This window comes from Vigna umbellata, chromosome 5 (assembly GCF_029865625.1).
Source record: "Vigna umbellata cultivar VRB3 chromosome 5, Vumbellata_1.0, whole genome shotgun sequence".
Lineage (NCBI taxonomy): Eukaryota > Viridiplantae > Streptophyta > Magnoliopsida > Fabales > Fabaceae > Vigna > Vigna umbellata.
In genome coordinates, this window is record NC_142169.1 from 65,183,923 (window position 1) to 65,201,930 (window position 18,008).

Sequence of the window (18,008 nt, forward strand, 5' to 3'; positions counted from 1 at the left end):
TTATTTGCTTGTGTAAATACCAATTCTATAAAACAACTTCACTTTAAAATGTTAGACTTCCATGTTTTATTTGAATTTTATCAATTGGAACTAGAGTCTCTTTTCTAATGTTAGACTTCCATTCAAGTATTATTTTCTTTTATACTTGATTTATTTTTTTCTAATCAGATTTTGGGTTATATTATTATGATACGTGTAACACCCGAAAATAAAACATTTCACACACCAATAATTTCATAAATAATATAAATATAGTATAATATTACAGTCATCTATTAAGGAGTAAAAGAGTTACACTAAAAATACATTATGTTTTCAACATCACGAAAATCACTCAATTCTTTTTCTTTTTTTTTTCTTAAACTATTCTTCATTTCTCTGTTGCCTCTTGCTTCACTTGTATAGGTTCAGACTTTGTTCGCTCATTTGTTTCTGTATAACTTATACGCTATACGATCATCGCACAAATAAGATTTTTCGGCACAAATAAACAAGTAAGGATGAGCTACCATGCAAAATTCCAAGAGGGCATAACATTATATTATACGTAATACATTCACCATAAATTCTTGTAAGATGCAATTATTATACTAGACTCTATTATCTGGATATAATGTTGATGAAAGTCTCGGGTGTTCATGTACTTGTGGTGACCTCTACTCCTCTCACAGCACAATCTTGGCCAAATACAATTTATCATATCACCCACAAGGTTAGTTCGTTAACATCTATGACCATAAATGAACATAGACCAGGACCTCCTACCACTCTCACCACATAACACATCCTTCTCTATTTGAGACTAGATAATTATTAAAGTATTAGGATAACAACCAACAACAGGACCCTCAACATCAACATATATACTAATACCATGTCATTATAAAGTCTATCCCTGAGACTCATAATATATTCAAATGCAAAATTTCATATCCAACATCATAAAATACATTCATCAGAGAAATCATACAAAATGATTATTTCACAAAATAAATTAACAATAATAAAATATCACACTATAAATTTTTTGAGGAACTAAAAAGTTGAATCTAGCATAGCCAGTTAAACATCTTTTTATCCTTTTAGAAAGATGCAATAGAAATGGATAAAAATAATAAAAGTTATGGGGCAACAAGAAGTTGAATCTAGCCTAGCTAGTTAGACAACTTTTCATCCTTCCAAAAATATGTAAAAGAAACAAATAAACGTACTGAGGAAAGAAGAAGTTGAATCTGGAAAAACCGGTTAGACAACTTCTTATCCTTCTAGAAAATTGCAATATAAATAAATAAAAACAATAAAAGTTATGGGGAAACAAGAAGTTGAATCTGGCAAAGCCGGTTAGACAACTTCTCATTCTTCCAGAAAATGCAATATAAATAGATAAAAAAACAATAAAAGTTATGGGGAAATAAGAAGTTGAATCTGGCAAAGCCGACTAAACAACTTCTCATCCTTCCAGAAAATGCAATATAAATAGATAAAAAAAACAATAAAAGTTCTGGGGAAATAAGAAGTTGAATCTGGCAAAGCCGGTTAGACAACTTCTCATCCTTCCAGAGCAATATAAATAGATAAAAACAATAAAAGTTCTACGAAAACAAGAAGTTGAATATGGCAAAGCCGTTAGACAACTCATCCTTCCAGAGAATGCAATATAAATAGACAACTTTTCATCCTTCCAGATAAACATATTCATATTCAAAATTTAAGATCATACAAAAACAAAAGACTCCATATTCAAGATTTAAGATCAAACAAAAGCAAAAGATTGCATGTTCAAGATTCAAGATAATGCAAAAAACAAAAGACTCAAGAGTAGCTCTCCTTACCTTTATTCCAGACTTACTATCCTGTTTAGAAATTGTTCTCCGAAAACTTCCATAATTTCCCCTCTAACACTAGAATTTCCTCCAACTCTCTTTTCTCTCAAAATCTCTAAATATTTGGTGCAATTTCAGTCTTCCCCTTGATTGCTATTTATAGGCTAGGCACTATTTAGGTTTTTTTTAATAATATTTTATTAAAAATACTATTTTATTAAAAATACCAAAAGTGTTTTGTTCCCTATTCCACTTCTGAAAGGTTCTTTATCATTTTACAATCATTTAACATTTTTTTTACAAAACCTTCTAAAATAAAAGGGTTAAATATGTTTTTAGTCCCTAATCTATTGGCCGTTTTTAGTTTTCGTCTCTCTTTCAAAGTAAGGTACAATTTGCTAAATGAGGACCAAATTTTTAAACAGTGTTTAGTTTTCGAGGACTAAAACGAACGTTTCGAAAAGAATGAGGACCAAATTGTACCTTACTTTGAAACAGGTACGAAAACCAGAAACGGCCAATAGTTTAGGAACTAGAAACATATTTAACCCAAAATAAAATTTTCAAAATTTTAAATTCGTTCTTCTAAAATTACTATAATCCACTATCATAGATTTTTAATTTTTTTCTTATCATAATTTTCTCATTAATTATATTTTCTACCTTTAAAATTATTACTACTAAAAATACTACTATTTATTAAAAATGGATAATTTTAATGGATTTTAGGATATGTTAGATGTATAAAAAGATGATTTTTTCTTTTATTTTTTTATATTTTATTTTTATACAGTTTTATTCTTTGCTTTATGAAGCTTTAAATGATTTTTAACCATTCATGATCATCAAGCTAAAAATATATATAGTTATTAGGAATTTTATAAAAAATAATAAATAAGAAGTAAACACTAATATAGTAATATTTATTTTTGTGTAAATTATTAATAAAGTGTTTAAATAAATTCTACTATTTTAATTCTAATAATAACAATATAACAATAATTATAACAGTTAAAAAATAGTGAAAAATGTGCATTGTTATCTGACTTGTATCTTTTCAATTTTAATATCATTTTAAATACTATAAACTTACATTAATATATATTCAACTATTTTAAAACTTAAAAACTACATTCATAAAATCTGTTAATATGATATTATATATATATATATATATATATATATATATATATATATATATATATATATATATATATATATATATATATATATATAATAAAATATTTAGCGGACTTTTTTTAATCAACCCTCTTCCTTTTTTTGTTTTTGTAAAACTTTTTTTAAACTAGTTTAAACTTAATCTTTAAAAAAATCTTATTAACTATAATATTTATGTTTTTTAAAACAAGTTTAGTATTACTTCAAAACCTTAATAATCCATGTGACGCAACTGGATATAACATTAAAAACTATTGTGGATTTTTTTTATATCTCCATATAACAAAAACTCTTATATGCAATGAGAAAAATTTATATAAAATAAAAAAATTAATGAAATTATTTTAAATTCTTTCACAGGTATCATTGTGTGGATTTGTATATTAAAAAGAACAATCACTTTAATCATTCTTATTATTTTGTTGATACGAATCTCCATATTTATAATTATCAGTTAATTAAAATTATAACTTTGAAGTTATTATTCAAATTCAAGAACAAAATAAAAAGTACTAATGTAGGAATAACTATTATTGATTTAGATACGTGGAATAATTCTACATAAAAAGTAAACTAAACTCATTTAGTTAATGTATTATGTTGTTTTACACATTTTTATGTTATTTATTTGTTATCTTTTTCAATAGCTAAAGATAGAAATGGATCTATCGTTGATTGAAAATTACATAAATGACATAACTCACCAAAGCAATTATACTTATGTGGTTCATATATATGATTAAACTTATTCCAGAATTAAGTGAGGTAACTATTGAACATTTGAATATGTAATCCCCTCTGCAACCCATACTTAATATTTTGTCTACTTTGAGCAATATATCACAAATAATTAAATTGTTTAATAATCTCAATAAAATTTAGTATCATGTTGTTTGTCCATCCCTAAATAAGTACTATTTTTTTAATATTATTTTAAAAAGTACGATAATAAGAAATTATATTTTTTTTTCACAATAAACAGGTCAAAACATAGGTTATTAATGATTTTTTTTTGTTAAAAATGTATAAAATTATTTAAATTTTTGTGAATATATAAAAATCCTTTTAAATCTTATGATTTCATATTTTATAACTCCGTTAAAAGCTAATTTACCAAGATTATAAATAGTAAAACATTTGAAAATATTATTTCATCATTGCAATATACTTTTAAATCTATTAGATTTTATCTGTGGAAAAGTCTTTTTCAAACCCTAAATTTACAGTAAAACATCTCATTTATTGATAAAAACGAGTTTATTGTCATTTAAAATGACAAACTAAGGAAAAATTGAGTTGACAACGTGAAGTTGAAAATTATAATGATTGACTAAGACACTTGCATTACAACTTGTACTTTTAAGTTTTATATATTATAAATAGAACTCATTTACACGTCTCAAAAATGCTAATGGTAACATTTCAATAAAAAAAAGAGTATCTGATTTATTCAAACTAATCATACATTCATTCTCATCTTAATTTCTCTTCCTTTCATTGTTTTGAAAAGACTGAAAAACGAAAGGACTATTTGTAATGATACTTTATAGATCATATATTTTGATAATAAAATCAAAACTTTAAGTAAATATCTCAAAATTACATATTTAGGGGAATTCTAGGTTTAATTATATTTCCAGTCAATCAAATTTCATTTGAATTCGATTTTAAGTAAAACAAGGTGACTTTAATTTTTTTTTAATTTAGAAAAAATATTTTAGTGTCTAAATATTTGAAAGTTTAAAATATTTATTTTCTCAAATCTTAGTTCATAAACAACATATTTGAGTAAAACTGTAATCTTTTTATACCTAAAAGATATTTTTTTCAAATTATTTTTTTATCTAGATTTTTTTCAATTTTTACAATTAATTAAAACATAAATAAATTATTATTATTATTATATAAAAAAAATAAATTTTTATAACAGCATCTAAAAATATATTATGTTTTTATGTTTTTTCTACAGCATTACAGTGTGAAGTTCCACTTGATTAGGTAGCAGTTATTGATGATGAAAGCAAAGACTTTTGGTGGATGTGGAGGTTTGTGGGAAGTGCTTTTGTGGATAAAATAGAGTTGGGTACAATCATAAAGAGAAACACTATTACTTATATCTGTTTCTCCTTATTTAGAGTGAATGAGTGTCTACAGTGAATGATTTGCTTGGCATCTTTTTGGTTACAAATCAAGTTGTCACTAAAAGGTCCCCATAACACATCAAATCAAACTTTTAATTCGTTATTTATTGTGGCAAGGTCCTCCATTGGTTAAACATGTACTAAACAATCACTAATTAATTTCTCATCTTAATCATTATTTATACTAGACCACTAACTGTGGTTGTGCTTATCCCTAGCTAATGTTTCTTTATGCAATTGCTTCATCGTGTATATATTTTTATCCACTTAATAATTTGTATTTTATCATATAGTAAAAAACCTCTTAAAAAATAAATTTTAAGCTTAATTTAATCTATAAAACAAACTTTTATAAAATGAAGTTTGTATTTAAACGAAAAATTAGATATTAATAGGTTGTTCAATATTAACCTAATATCTACACAAATTTGTTATAATATGTTGTAACATATAGAAAAAAAAGGAGACAAACTCTTAATGTTTTCATTTAAATTAATTCAAAATCTATTTGATGATGTTACGCGTGCAATTAGTGGAGAATATAGTGTAACGTCAACCATGACCATCTTTAAAAATTATAAAGAACTTTTAAAAACACACAGACAAATACTTAAATGTTGTTGTTTTAACCGAGTAACACTGGATGAAACTGGTAAATATTAAAACTAGAAATGTTATATTAAATATAGAAAAAGTGTATATATTTTTAAAAAACCATTGAATATATTTTGTAGCATTTATTAAGTAAAAATTCACTCCTAAAATAGGATAACAACAACATTTAAGCGATTTCATCTATCTCTGTTAAAACAGTTGTGTTTTGAAGGTACTTGAAACTTGAAAGTTGTCATGTCAAAGTGTAAAGATTAAAGCACATCCATCTTAAAAGCATTAATTGATGTCCCCATGCACATTTTCATACTATATCCTGTCTTTACTTTTAGCTGCTTATTTTTTTTATTTTTTTCTGTGGTTGATATTAAGCACAATGATTTAAACTCGCGAAAATAAATTTCCTGTGACTGCATTTCAAAAAAATCGCAGGAGTACAATTAGAATCCCTTCAACAAGGAAGTGAATAGAAGTTGTGTGGTCCAAAAGGAGAAGTTTAAATAGTAATTTAGGTGTGTTAATAGAAAAAAGCCCATTATGAAGCGTTAATTCAAGTAGAAGCCCAATCTTGACCCATATTATAGGGAATTTGTACGAAGGCCCGGTGAGAATGGATCACGACTGTACGAAGTTTGTGAATTTTTTGAAACCCGATGGGTTTGGTTGGTGACATCTTAAGAATCTGATTGGATGGGGAGTTTGAATAATTTCAATTTATAATTACATTTTAGATTACGCAATCATACTTTTATTTTAAATGATATAATATAAAGTTTATCTTTTATCTAGAAATATATGTTTTGGAATTGAACAATTCAAAAGTCTAAAACACGAGCATTTTAGACTTTTCTTATATTCCAAGGAAATGCATAACGAAACTATAGGGACAGAGTATGAAATAGCTTAGCTTTTGTCAAAATGCAGCCTAGTAAAAGCCTTGTATGTACTGCATTAGACAATTATTCTGAAAAAGAATTATGCAATTGGACCACTCCGTTTTGGGCCTGGACCTATAAGTAGAGTAGAAGGAATTCGTATAGCCTGGTCGAGTCAGAAAAAAATTGATGGAAACAAATATATACCACTTTTAGGAGTCAAAAAATATTTATAATATGTGAATATTTAAATTTTAACCAGGCAATTGCTCTAATGCCAGTAGAAGTTCAAAAGCAAACTTGGTGTCTAAGATAATTTATTAATATTAACAGTTTTTCCAAAATTGAATAAATCTATTTTTTGTTATTGAAGAAGAACCTCGTATAGTGTCATAGACCCGTAAGGTTGTTGGAGTACCTCGTCAGCAATAAAATGTTATACAAAACAAACACGTGAGAATGGAATATATTACAATGAAAACACAGTTGTAACAAGATACAGGACTTGCCAAAAGCTACCATCAAAGAAATGGTGTTCGTTACAGTCAATTTTTTTCACTTATAAAACACGTCTGTGTCTGAGTTCTACCACCGTTTGGCAGCACATTGGACTTTGGAACTTGAATGATTAGAAGTGGAAAAAGAATTTTCTATGCGGAAATCTTGAGAAAGAAATATCGATGAGACAACTAATCTATGAAGCAACCTTCTAAAAATTCTACAAGAGATTTTGATAACTTCATGACCAGTCAAGGATTTAGTACAAGTTCTTATAGTTGGTGTGTATATGAATGCACTAACAAGATTTTAATACGGAGCTATCAGATTTTCAAGGATCATTCTTAGAAAAACTTGTCTTATCACAAAAGGAATAAATTTAATTTAGAAGATTTTATCCCGTTTTGGATTGCAAATATCTTCATCAAATTTGTAGAACATGATTAAGATAAATATTCCTTTATAAACTGATTTTGTGAAATTAAATTAAATTTAAAATTTACTTTTTAATATAACATCAAAATTATAAATTAAATCCGTGTTATTTGTTGATACTTATGGTTGTTTTTTATATTAGAAGATCATTTTCACATTTGGCACTTAATTGATGATTTGTTTGAAAAAAATACTTCTCGAACTTAACAGTTTGTATTTCCAACAACATAAGTTAAGAAGTATATGGCTTTGACTGAAGTAGGAAAGGAAGAGATTTTGATTTTAGGAAATGAACTCATCTTGATCTTCTGCGATATGGCTGCAAATCACAGTTAAATTTTCTAGAAGATCCAAGATTTGTAAAAGATTGCCTTCGTACTATTGTTAAAGAATAGTTCTTCAATAACAGGTCTATCGGAATTAAAGAAATGGTTAATCTTATTTTGTAAGAAGAATCAAATCACGAAGATCAAAGGCGAAATTACCTAATCAAACTCTATATACGATTCAACTGGGTCACAAGTCATCCTATTTTTTTAATTTTTTTACAAATAGTGGCTCTACAAAAAATTATAAATATTAATTAAGATACACAATCTTTTTTACTTAAAAATGTAAGAGTTAAAATACCACTATTCGATTGTCCATCAAACTATAATTGATACATCCTGCAAAATTTTGTTTAAACATTAGGGACATTGTGATAACAAAAGTTAGTGACATATTAATTCAATATTTATTTCTTATATACTTGATATTATAAATGTTTAATAATTTCATTTATATTTTAATTATAATATATAGCTAATTAGTTAAACACTCTCTTGGACATCATGATATGAAGAAAACAAGTAACATAAAATACATATCAAACAAAAAAAAATTTAAACAGTTTTAATACATAGTGTTTTTATTGAGATAAATAGAATAACTAATTTAAAAGTAAATTAGAAATAAACTTAATAATTAATTTTTTAAAATTAATGACATCAAGGTATGGAATATATATATATATATATATATATATATATATATATATATATATATATATATATATATATATATATATATATGGGGTTTGCTAACGCGCGTACACCTGTTTTTCAGTTGGTACATTTTAGCAATGTGTACCGGGTTTTAGTAGACAAAAATATCCTTATATATAATGTATTCTAAGTTTTAAGGTTAAGGGTATTTTAATAATTTTCATTCTCAAAACTAAAAAAAAAAAGAAACCCCTCAAACCCTTATTCACCTCTCTCATTCCTCTCAACCCCTTTCTCTTTTCTCTTTCTCACTCCAATCTTTTCTCTGTCATCCCTGTAGCCCCAATTGAAAAAATCAGAAACACTTGCTGTTAAATAATCTTACAAAAAAATGATTTTATAATGAGTTTTCATCTTATAATTTTTGTCTTATCTAATTTTATCCAATTTTCACAAGCATAAAGGAATTGATAATTGACCTGGAAAAAATCAGAAATACTCGCTGTTAAACAATTTCTTACAAAAAATGATTTTATAATGAGTTTTTATTTTATAATTTTTGTCTTATCTAATTTTATCCAATTTTCACAAGCATAAAGGAATTGGTATTTGATCTGGAAAAAATCAGAAATACTCGCTGTTAAACAATTTCTTACAAAAAATGATTTTATAATGAGTTTTTATTTTATAATTTTTGTCTTATCTAATTTTATCTAATTTTCACAAGCATAATGATATCAAAAGAATTGGTAATTAGCCAGAAAAAAAATCAGAAACACTCAGTTGTTAAATAATTTCTTACAAAAATGACTTTATATTTTACTTGACGGTCTTGACATTAATTAATAAGTATTCGGATTAACACAATTACTCTTCTTATTTTTATATTTTACTTGTTTTTCTTTTTAATAATAACACTACTAGTGATTCTGCAAGTTACGTTTCTGTCCTCAAAATGATGTCATCTTCTTTTTTATTTATAAAGCTTAAATTAAAATACCCCAAACAATAAAAAATAGGGATTATATTGACAAAAAAAAGAGACTTAAAAGAACAATTTTAAAATATATTTATTATTCAATAAATAATCGTTTTCTTTAATCTTTAAGAACTAGAATCTCATGATAGTTTATTTAAAAAAATATTTTTAGCTTAACATAAACTAATAATCTAAACGTATGCCATCATCACTCACATTTTTTTTTCTAAAAGTCTCATCCAAATATAACCTTGTTCTTCAATAATCCTAGCCTGTCTCCTCCAAAGTTTGATCATATACAGAGTTATCTTATTTCATTTTAGTGTTATAAAAAAACTAAAATTTTTAACGGTTAAAATCTCAAGCCGACCGAAGTTGATCCAACAAGATTTAGCTTGAATCCAAAAAATATGTCAACTATATGATGATGTAGTGACCCAATTGCAAAGTAGCAGGCAAAGGAAAAAAACGAGTCAAACTGACGAAGCAGATGATTTCAGATAAAAGGAAAGAAAAATTAAAGATGTGATGTTTCAGTTTGGATCTGTGGGCAATTTCAGTGACTGCGCAATGTTTATCCAATTCAGGACACGGTATTAAGGTAAAATATCTTCATTTTTCAAACTGATAAGAACAAAATCAATCACCACAAAATCTAACCCTGGTTTGTCTTCGTGATACAAGTTACCTGTACCAACATCAATATTATGTAAAATAAAATCATTTAACAGTTTTTTTTTTCATAAACTAGATAAAGAACATCATGTGCCTTTTTCTAAGAAACTTCAAATACACTGAGGAATATGTTTAAGACAGATTGCATGCGTTCAACTACCAACCGACAATAATGCATGGTTCACAGCCATAGCCACACTAGCCAGCTTAGACAACCTTATTTGTGGCTCTTCTTCCTTCTACTTTCTTCTTACCAACGCATACGCATATTATCTTTCTTTGCCATGTGCAACCATTTCCAAAGTAATTTGAGTCCCAATATTATATTCCTTAGCCTTTATTTACACTACGGAATATCAATCTTCTCTTGCTTTGTCCCAACATTCTCTTAATCGCGTAAGAAACGTATCTGGTCAGTTAAAACAGGATATACATCGTTCAACTCTCTTCCTTTGGTGTTTCCAAAATTCCACTTATAATTTCCCATCAGTGATTCCTTTTCTATTCCTTCGTTTTCAAGACGTTATAAAGAATGAATTTTACTGTTTTATATATGCTAATTAAAAGAGGAGGCTTTCGTCGGATCTGTTGCAAAAAGTTGGTTTAATTTGAAAGCGCAAGATTCTATACCCTTGGGTTTTTTGTGAGGAAGGATGAAAGATTATGCAAGTGATTAAATTAACCAAGCCCACACATGATGCTAAAATAGCAAGTCCAAGATTCCAATGGCACATACGCATTCACACGCACTTCCAAAGATGCTCCTCTCATCCATTTCACACAATAATATATGGATGATGGACCCAATCAAGTAACCTTACTTCATCTGGGTCCTACACGTTCCTCTACGCTAAAATCACAAAATTAATTTAATTATGGTCAACAAAGCTTACCCTTTCAGCTGGCGATGCCATGCACATTGAAATTACCTCATCTAGCTATCTGCCACATGTACCAGGTATTAATTATTCAACTGAATCCAGAACCAAAAGTCAATTTACCAATTACCCACCTCTTGCATCACCCTTATAAATATCAACACCCCACGATGTCACGAATCTCTCTCATCATTCCGTTTTTACAAGCTTTATCATCGATCCAGCAAGCTATAGTAGATATTTAGAATAGTATACAGGAATGGGAAACTGTTGTGCGACGGAGTCGTCTTGGGGTGGTGATGATTGGGGTTCTTTGTCATCGAAAAGAAGGAGTATGAGTTCGGGGAAGGTGTTTGATGAAGTTCACGAGGCGAGTTTGGATAAGGTGGAGAAGGAAAAGCTGTTGGGTGCGCTGAGAGCTTCTTCTGATGCCAATGGGAAGGTGAAGATCAAGATCTCGAAGAAGGAGCTGGCACAGTTGTTGGGAGGGAAAGAGAGTGGTAAGCATTTGGGTGAAGAAGGACACGCTTCAGCGGAACAGGTTCTGGCTCGTTTGATTCACGCAAGAGATCATTCGAGTAACGAGTACCATGATGTTCATCATAGACCTTGGAGACCTGTGCTTCAAAGTATACCTGAGGTGAATTAGTTAAAGGTGGTCGGGTGTGTCGAGTAGAGGTTGAGATTTAGGTGATTTTTTTATTTGTTTTCCATGTTTTCAGCTTGTGTTTTTCTTCTATGGTTGGGAATGTGTCATTTGTATATTCGTCGTTCCGCGAGTGAAACTTTGGAAAACTGAAAATTGTAGATTTTTGAGTTTCTTGTAACTCACTATTTTACTGCATTATTGTATATTAATAGTTTATGGTGTATGTAACTATATATATGGTTTTAATAGGGATTATTGATAAGTGAACCGAATCAAGAAGTTTCGTGTATTCATCAACCATGACGCGTCCAGAAGATATAATCTGGCTGTCTTTTTTGCTGTTTCATGTGTGGGAATTTATTTATTCACATCTGACATCCGCTTTATAGGTAAAAAATTATTGTCCTTTTTTTTCTATTTAAAAAAAAAAGATTTTCGATACAGCTAACTCTACGGTGAGAAATTTCTTAATTGTTCACGTAAATTTATTCACACGGCTCTCCTAATTAAAGATGATATTTAAATATTTGAGCATGCTGTAGAAAAATGTAGGTGGATCTACATATAGAAATGGCCTAAATATTAAAAGTGATTATAACATTTCCTTCACACAATACTCTTTTGTTGGTGCGTAGTTTTCATTTGGTAAATGGTATATTTTGACAGTAACATCTGATAAAAAAATACGAAATAAAATTAATAGTATGCGCAAAAAAAATAAAAAATTTAAAAAATATCACCTATTATGAAGACTTTCCATGCAAGTTCATCACATTCAACTAATCCAGATTGTCTTGGGTTTGAGATGCCTTTTAATTTTTGGAATTTGAAATATTAATGGTTTAAAACAAAAGAATTAATAGGTACTGAATTTGGAGGTTTGGGAAGTTGGGCCCAGAGATTGCTGGCTGCGGGCATTAATTAACTAACTTGATAAATTGTTGTGTGGGCCTTCTTCGGTCTGTGACTCGAAATAACTTTCTGTGCTTAGCTTTTCTACCGTTGAAAATGTCTTTTAATGCTGTTTCTACGGGTTTACTTTAAAGGTTTTTTCTTTCTTATGCAAATGTGCATAGGTTAAGAATAAATTATACTTTTTTTATTGTCTTGGTAAAAGGAATAGTAACATCTTTCTTATGAAGTTAAGAAAAATTAATAAATATGTTAATTTAACGAAATATTATATATGAAGAAAACAAACAATATTATGATATCTTTAGGAGAGTATTTTTTGTTTTTAAAAAAGATACTATATGAATTTATATTATTTTAATTAATGGAGTTAATTATTTCAGATTTTACTTTAAACAACACTTCTCTTATTCTTATTAATAATCTAAATTATGTAAAAGTTGTACCGATAAATTTATATAAAAAAATTACTATGATTGCATGTCTTAAAAAAATTACATTAATATATTATATTTGTCATATAAAATTATTTGTTAAAATGAACTTATTCTTATATTTAAATTTTGAGTGTACATGCGCATGCTTAAGTGTGTGTTGTGTGTCCATGCGTGTGTGACATAAAAATGAGAGGGTGTGTTTCTATTTATAATAAAAATCAAATCAAATACTTATCCATTGTATTTAAATTTGAGTGAAAAAGGTATATATAAAAATTACACAATAAACAAATGAGTGTGTAGGTTTAATTTACTATAAAATATCATTTTTAGTTTAAATGTATTTATCTTTTTAATTAATATATACAAGAAAATATAGTGTCTAGAATATCAACTTTAGGTTGTTTGTGCATCTCAAAGCGTGAGTTGAGAATTTGAAGTTGGCTAGGTATAATTCTAAAAAAATATTGTTCTATAGATTTATGCAGACTCGTTGGGCGAGCCTATGATTGTTAGATGAGTTAGTAGTGAAAATTGGTTAGATATTGTAGGGGTTAGATAACTTTTTGGCAAGTATACCAAATCGTTCCAAGTAATACAGTGAATAAGTAAAAGTATCGTCTCCCAAGGGACTTGTGCAACACATGACAATTCTTCCTTTTATAACTCAATTAGACATCAAAATGCACAAAACAACACAAGAAACTATTTTTGGTATTTTATCAAACAGTTGGTGTGCAAGAAATTTATATTTAAAAGAAACTTCGTTGGTATTGGGTTTCATGAATCATATGAAGATAAAACTCTGTACAATATATCATTATTTCATTCAAACATTCACATCAAGCCATACTAGTCCTAATCCCTTAGCAACTAGTTCTAAATTAATATATCAAAATGTTAATCCCTTAGCCAATTTAATATACAATTTGCATTAAGTCTGATGTTAAGAATGATCAAGTTATTGAGTCTATCCCTAGATCCCAAATCACTTAAGTGCTCTATCTACGTTCGTTCATGTTCAAAGTTACTTTCCAGTAATCAAAGACATTAAAAGAACGTTATATTTTCATACAATGATAATAAATTCAACAAAGAGCATATGAACAAACAACGATATATTGAGCAGGAAAATTACAGTGAGTTCATTACATCCAATCCCAACGAAAGAGAAATTTAACTACTCCTAATCATCTAAAACGTACACATTTGAAGCAATCCCTTGCAATAATGGTGTCTTGATGCCTTGAAGTAGTCTCCGGAAGTTCCTGAGATGTTTTCGTTTCTTTCTTTTGTCTGGAACTTCTGTTCGAAAAGAATGTTTCTGTCGCTCTGTCACGTCTTTTAAAGCCACTTAAATTCATTAATTCGCTTAGCGCACATGTACTGGTGCGCTATGCGAATTTTCTTAACTGTTGTATTTTAACTGATGTTATTCGCTCAGCGCACAGGTACTGGTGCGCTATGCGAATTTTCTTTTTCTGGCAGTGCGAATTTTGGCTTTCGCTTTGCGAAAATTGGCTGACAGAGTCTAAATAATATATCATTTCTTGTACAATATTTTACATAACAATCTACTACCTATTACAACTTTTCAACGAGGAACAACATGAAAAATTAAAAGATTGAGTTCATTTATAAGTATAAAAACAACTCTTTTTCACACTTATCAACTCCCCAAACTTGAACTATTTCATGCCCTCATGAAATCACATAAGAAAATGAACATCACAATAGACATTTGACATTTTGATAAAATGACTCGGCACATCAGAATAATCATATGCATTCCCAAAGATTTCAAACAAGTATGACATGGTGCATCACTCATAAAATCATCTGTGCATAGAATATAAACAACCAGATCAGCATTTATCATTACTCACACTCAAGTGTTTGTCCTCTCATGACAGTAGAATTGACATAGAACTTCATTAGCTTTTGCATTTCATTTGATTCACACAATCCACACACTATTGGTTAAGTCCAAAGGTCTTTTCAGGTTAAAGCTTGGCTTGGCTAGAAAAAGAATAATGGTTTTTCTTGGATTCAAAGACACCTATTAAGAAGAGAACAACTTCAATTCCCAATCCAGTACTCAAATCCCAAAATATAGCATTCATCACATACCATTTTCTTTCACAGCTCAACCTTTTCTTTCATTTTGAGCTTTTTTTTTTCATATTTTTTTTTATTGATCTTTTCTTTCCACAAACTTGAATTCAACCTTAACCTCTTTTAAAACATAATACATGTTCTCTTCTAGGGTGTAAGGTAGGATATCATCTAATAGGCTCAAGGTGGAAGGAAAAAATTTTCAAGGCTCAAAAAGGTTCACAAATGTATCACAGTGTCTAAAGGTTGGCTATCTGGCCAAGTGGCTATATAATCAATAATAAATAGGGCCTTTTTCATCCTTAACCAAAACGTGTGTGTATACGTAGAATTAAAATCATGCAAAAACCAATTCCATATCTAGACAACTCAATATCTCTCAATCAATATATGCTCTCAACACTCACAGATCTGGTCATACATACTCACACACAAATAAAAATACATGAAGCACATTGCAACCACAGTCATATGTGTTATCATTTTCAAGAATCACATCGACTTAATCAAGACAATGCATAATCATTAAATCACAAAGTCACATGTCTTTACAACTAACACATAGTTCAAAACATATTACAAAACATAAATAACATAACTAAACATTGAAGATAACTCCATCTGCACCTGCACTTGCAAAAGTAACATAGAGAGAAGTGAAATAGAAAAATAAAATAAAAACACAAACAAAGAAATAAGGAAAAGAAGAAAAAAAATTACAGAACATGAGCACACCAACCAAACAACAATTCCAATATGCAAAATGATTGAAATGGATTTCCTAAATAACCTCACTCAGATCCCTCTTGTTGCAAGATCACTTAGTACTCCCTTTTCAGCTGTTGGAATCCCATCCCTAGGATCTTCCAACAACTAGAAACATCTGTAGGCAAACTGCATAAAGAAATTCAAACAAAAAGAGACATACAATTGGCAAAGAATTCCACTTTCCCTGTTTTCTGAAGTTAGAACACTCAGATCCCTCTTGTTGTGCCTACCTAAGTATGACAAACCCTCACCCAATCCCTTGGTGTAAGAAGTCCATCAAACTTGCCTTAAGTTCCAAAACAGTGAATCCAAACACACAACCCCATCCTTGGTGATTTGCACATTTGGTTTGATTTAGTTAGTTCCGCTACTGAAATCTCATTCCTAAGAACTTTCAATAACAACATCAAGCTCTAAAGCGTACCCCGAGACAGGCATTAAGTTCAAACTAAATCAATGGAAAATCTTAAAAAACTAAAGCCAACTGCATACACAACAACATTAAAAAGGAAAATTCACAACAAAGTCTAAAAGAGTCATAAATGCCCAAATTACCTTGTGTTGGAACACAAGTCCCCGCAACGGCGCCAAAAACTTGATAACTTTTTGGCAAGTATACCAAATCGTTCCAAGTAATACAGTGAATAAGTAAAAGTATCGTCTCCCAAGGGACTTGTGCAACACATGACAATTCTTCCTTTTATAACTCAATTAGACATCAAAATGCACAAAACAACACAAGAAACTATTTTTGGTATTTTATCAAACAGTTGGTGTGCAAGAAATTTATATTTAAAAGAAACTTCGTTGGAATTGGGTTTCATGAATCATATGAAGATAAAACTCTGTACAATATATCATTATTTCATTCAAACATTCACATCAAGCCATACTAGTCCTAATCCCTTAGCAACTAGTTCTAAATTAATATATCAAAATGTTAATCCCTTAGCCAATTTAATATACAATTTGCATTAAGTCTGATGTTAAGAATGATCAAGTTATTGAGTCTATCCCTAGATCCCAAATCACTTAAGTGCTCTATCTACGTTCGTTCATGTTCAAAGTTACTTTCCAGTAATCAAAGACATTAAAAGAACGTTATATTTTCATACAATGATAATAAATTCAAGAAAGAGCATATGAACAAACAACGATATATTGAGCCGGAAAATTACAGTGAGTTCATTACATCCAATCCCAACGAAAGAGAAATTTAACTACTCCTAATCATCTAAAACGTACACATTTGAAGCAATCCCTTGCAACAATGGTGTCTTGATGCCTTGAAGTAGTCTCCAGAAGTTCCTGAGATGTTTTCGTTTCTTTCTTTTGTCTGGAACTTCTGTTCGAAAAGAATGTTTCTGTCGCTCTGTCACGTCTTTTAAAGCCACTTAAATTCATTAATTCGCTTAGCGCACATGTACTGGTGCGCTATGCGAATTTTCTTAACTGCTGTATTTTAACTTATGTTATTCGCTCAGCGCACAGGTACTGGTGCGCTATGCGAATTTTCTTTTTCTGTCAGTGCGAATTTTGGCTTTCGCTTTGCGAAAATTGGCTGACAGAGTCTAAATAATATATCATTTCCTGTACAATATTTTACATAACAATTTACTACCTATTACAACTTTTCAACGAGGAACAACATGAAAAATTACAAGATTGAGTTCATTTATAAGTATAAAAACAACTCTTTTTCACACTTATCAGGGTTGGGTGAGAATTTTCGTTGAGCTTAAAGAACACTCTGTTTTTGCATTCGTTGGACGCGAAAGACTTCTCGTTTAGCCTTTCTTTCAATTTTTTTCTTGTGACTTTGAACTATATTATTAAATTGATTTTTGTGTGTGTGTCTATATATATATATATATATATATATATATATATATATATATATATATATATATATTGATATATAAATGAGGTTATATATGTGTATGATGTGACGAGAATTCCAAGGGGAGTTCTTGTTGGTTATGTATTGATATAGATACTCATTTTTAGGAGTTATCCTAACACTTCAATAACTAGTCTCAAGTAGAG

The 18,008-nt window shown here is 29.0% G+C and overlaps 1 protein-coding gene across 1 annotated transcript; it reads left to right on the top strand.

The window, feature by feature from the left end:
* The first annotated feature begins 11,161 nt into the window (after positions 1 to 11,161).
* On the top strand, positions 11,162 to 11,992 carry LOC124832800 (uncharacterized). The gene has a single exon (XM_047307098.2). The coding sequence runs from the start codon at positions 11,341 to 11,343 to the stop codon at positions 11,728 to 11,730; it is 390 nt and encodes a 129-aa protein (XP_047163054.2). The 5' UTR covers positions 11,162 to 11,340; the 3' UTR covers positions 11,731 to 11,992.
* Positions 11,993 to 18,008: the final 6,016 nt, after the last annotated feature.

Bases quoted from the DNA above. Each gene is read 5' to 3' on its own strand.
- LOC124832800 (XM_047307098.2), top strand. From the start codon at position 11,341: ATGGGAAACTGTTGTGCGACGGAGTCGTCTTGGGGTGGTGATGATTGG.